At 39.8% G+C, this 3948-nt stretch overlaps 1 protein-coding gene across 1 annotated transcript; it reads right to left on the reverse strand.

The window, feature by feature from the left end:
- msantd2 (Myb/SANT DNA binding domain containing 2) lies at positions 1 to 3255 on the reverse strand. Its single transcript, XM_016561446.1, has 4 exons — positions 2689 to 3255; positions 2616 to 2622; positions 1289 to 1352; positions 1 to 1199 (listed from the first exon to the last, which is right to left on the reverse strand). The coding sequence occupies exons 1-4, from the start codon at positions 3127 to 3129 to the stop codon at positions 332 to 334; spliced, it is 1380 nt and encodes a 459-aa protein (XP_016416932.1). The 5' UTR covers positions 3130 to 3255; the 3' UTR covers positions 1 to 331.
- Positions 3256 to 3948: the final 693 nt, after the last annotated feature.

Below are 3948 nucleotides of genomic sequence, written 5' to 3' on the forward strand. Positions count from 1 at the left end.
AATGCTTTACAATATCAATATATACTCTTAAATTATATATATATATATATACACTTCTATATAGATAGACTTTATACTTAGATTAATTAAGAGTTCTCATTAAGGATTCTTTTTTTTCTTTTTTCGGACAGTTCCTGCATTTGGATCTCGAGAGATTTAAATAAAGGCAGTTTGCTCCCGTTTACGCTCCCTGATAAAGACAATTACTGCAAAGGAGACTACACGGCCCCTTTCGGAACAGACTGTGCCTGTCACACCACATAAATACTTTGAGTTCAAGTCTATATTTCAAAATCCTGGCTTGAAAGAGATTCATTGGCAAATGTAACCGCTACAGTGCATCCTTCTTGTTAAACCTTAACGAATAACCGATCGCAGTCTCTAAACATTCCAGTAAAGACCCGGCGGAGAGAAAGTCCAGCTCCACCTCGATAAACTTAATGTAGATGTGTAATCCAGAGAAGACGCCCTCCCTGGCCTGGCCGGTGCAGTTGTCCTGCAGGAACCTGGTTACGGCCGAAGGCTCCCCTCGGCTGTAGTGCTTGCCTGAAGTCTGAAAGTGCTGGAACAGACACTGCTGTAGCGTCCTTTCCTCTGCAATGCCGAGGTAACTGTAAGTGACTTTGGCTGATGTCCTCTTGTCCTTCTTCACACTCTCGCAATGGTCCGTCTCCTCCTCTTCCTGTGAGGGGGAGGACTTGTCCTCTGTGCTAGACGAAGAATTGGACCCACTTGTCTCCTCATAGCCTATTGCATACAGGCCATATGTTTTTGGGATGCCCCCTGGTAGGAGGTACTGGGAGCCGTTGCTGCACCCTGCCGCCCTTGTCTGTGCGATCGGGATCCAGTCCACTTCCATGTGGAGCTCCAAACAGCGAGCTTCGCTAATAGTGATGTCTAGGAATTTATAATACACATCTTTCCAGTTCATCTTCTGCACCTTGGTCATGATAACCCTGCCCTCGGCCTTCTCAGGGTTGAAGTATTCCCGCAGTCGTTTTCCCAGAGGAACCTGTGAGCTGATTTCTGCATAGTGGTAGCGGATCTCCTCTCGCCACCGCGTGTTGTAGCCCACTCCGAAGATGGCCAGCTTATTGGACAGGTGGAGGCGGGAGAAGTCCGTCCATGTCTGGAAGTGCTCCCATTTGACTTCCACTGACTCCAGGATACGCATCACGTTCTGCATCACTTCCTGGCGTCTAAAGAAAGCACGAGGAAATGAGGACCTGAGTGGAAATTGTGGGTTTAAATAAATGGATTGGGAAAAAGGACACAGGTTCAAACTTACTGAGCGTGCTCAGATGGCTCCAGTCGTATCTGAAGAACTCTGGTTTTTGAAAGCTGGTTGTCCTCTGTGAAAGACAAGATTGTATTAAATGAGATATCTGAAATTATGCACATGGCATCAGACTTTGAGTTGGGTCTGAAACAGGCAGAATTTTCATAGACCGTGGATGATAACTAGGTCCACATTGAATATGTACTGTATACTCTTTAACAAATTTTTAGCAGATCTGCAGAATTCTGCTAATTCTTACAATAAAATTATTTCAGAAAAAAAAAAATATATCACATTAATGCATAAATAATTTTGATAATAAATACATAGTATTGATATATGGTCATAAGTTTAAAAAAAAAAAGTTTGTATTCTCTTATGCTGCATTTATTTGATCAAAAATACAGTAATATTGGGAATTTGGGAAATAATATAATTATAACTGTTAATATAATTCTAATATTTTATTCAATGCAAGTTATTTTTGTGATGCAAAGCTGAATTTTCAGCAGCCATTACTTCAGTCTTCAGTGTCACATGATCTTTCATAAATCATTCTAATATGCTGATTTGCTGTTGTTATGTTATATGCACAATGTTAAAATTAGTTGTGCTACTTGATATTTTTGTGAAAACCATATATATATATATATTTTTTTTCAGAATTTGATGAATATAAAAGTTCAAAAGAACAGATTTTTTTTAAAATAATTGTTTTGTTACAATGTAAAAGCCTACACGGTCACTTGTGTTTTGTTGAATAAAAGTATTTAGAAAAAATTTACTTTTGAACAGTAGTGTAAGTATATACTGTAAATAAATGTGTCATTAAATTATCAGTAAATCTGTGGAGCATCATATGGAATTCTGTGGTAGCAGATTTCGAGCAGCACTGATGAGGTATGAACCTAAAATCTTTCAGATACCAAGTTATTTTTGTGATGCAAAGCTGAATTTTCAGCAGCCATTACTTCAGTCTTCAGTGTCACATGATCTTTCATAAATCATTCTAATATGCTGATTTGCTGTTGTTATGTTATATGCACAATGTTAAAATTAGTTGTGCTACTTGATATTTTTGTGAAAACCATATATATATATTTTTTTTTTTCAGAATTTGATGAATATAAAAGTTCAAAAGAACAGATTTTTTTTTAAATAATTGTTTTGTTACAATGTAAAAGCCTACACGGTCACTTGTGTTTTGTTGAATAAAAGTATTTAGAAAAAATTTACTTTTGAACAGTAGTGTAAGTATATACTGTAAATAAATGTGTCAAGACAGATCTATGCTTTGTGTTTTGATTTTGACAGCTTCACCAAAGCTCTTTGTAACCTGCCGACTACACATGACAACAAGCCTCTAAGAATATCTGAGTGACAGCCATGTGTTTGAATGTTTTATTTACCTTCATCCTCTCTCGACACTGGGATGGGGTCCGTTCGTAACCCAGCTCTGACAGCGCTCTGGACACCCGCTCGTACATCGCGGGTCCCGGCGCCTTGCCAGAAAACACCGTCCCGGCCACCTCCAGCTGCTGCATCCGCGCCTCCGCCAGCCTTTCGTTGCCCCACACGGCGATCAGCGCGTTTGTTTCGGACGGTGTCCACGACATGCCTCGGCAAGCGGTGAAGCTGTTGGAGGCAGAGGCCGATCCACTCCGGCCTGCGCCCCCGGACAGCGAAACCCCGACGTTCAGAGGAGAGAATCTATTAGGGGTGGAGGGGTTGGAATGGTATTGGTTGCTGTCACTCAGATCCTCGGATTCTGGGGAAGGAACCTCGGTTTTGGGAATCTTCAGCGGCACCGATAGATCAGGAGAACGCTCAGCGTTACTGGGGGCCGCCATCTTGCCTCTGTTGCTAAGGGGAGGGGGCAGAGAGGAAAAGCGCGCGCGCGCTCACCCCAAGCGCGATTGACAGCTCATATCGAGAGTTATCATTTTTGCAGCCAATGCCTATTAATATTATGGTACATATTACAAATAATTATGTTATAAATAATATTATATACAAAATAATATATTATGGGTAATTATGTAAAATGCAATGTTTCAGTTTTTAATAATTTTAATACATTTAAATATAATACAAATAATAATAATAATAATAATAATACAAATAATAAAGTCTCTTACATTATGAAAAATATTTTAAAACATTTTATAAGCAATGAAATTATATTACAATATTATATTAAAATATTATGATTATTAATATGCAAAAATGGTAAGCCAATAGCCAAGGGGCCTTGAAATAGCTAATACAAAATATATCCACACTGGGACGCTTCACCGTTTGTATCACTCCGCTTACCAATTTCAGATTTCACGGGTTTCTACCATGAGTGAGGTGCGGAGTGAAAGCCGATTTTTCATGTGCAAAAAGCAGCTTTTTGCAAGTCGAAACGTCGGTGTTTCCTATTGCAAGCAGAAGCAACGCCGTGTGAATTTACCTGCCGCGTTAAGCATGTTTTTGAAGTTAAGACCTGTGTTTGTGACTGTGACTCCTCGTGTTTCTCTCACTCATTAGCGGGAAATGGAAAACCTGGACGGGATCGACATGCTGAGGGATTACAGAACGCTTTGAGAAGAAAACGAAACTCGGTCGTTTTCCAAAAAAGTTTCAGACAGGCTTTCAATCTGTGCCTTGCTTGGCGGCCTAACAGA

Source organism: Sinocyclocheilus rhinocerous, unplaced genomic scaffold (genome assembly GCF_001515625.1).
Source record: "Sinocyclocheilus rhinocerous isolate Xijiao unplaced genomic scaffold, SAMN03320098_v1.1 scaffold708, whole genome shotgun sequence".
NCBI classification, from domain to species: domain Eukaryota; kingdom Metazoa; phylum Chordata; class Actinopteri; order Cypriniformes; family Cyprinidae; genus Sinocyclocheilus; species Sinocyclocheilus rhinocerous.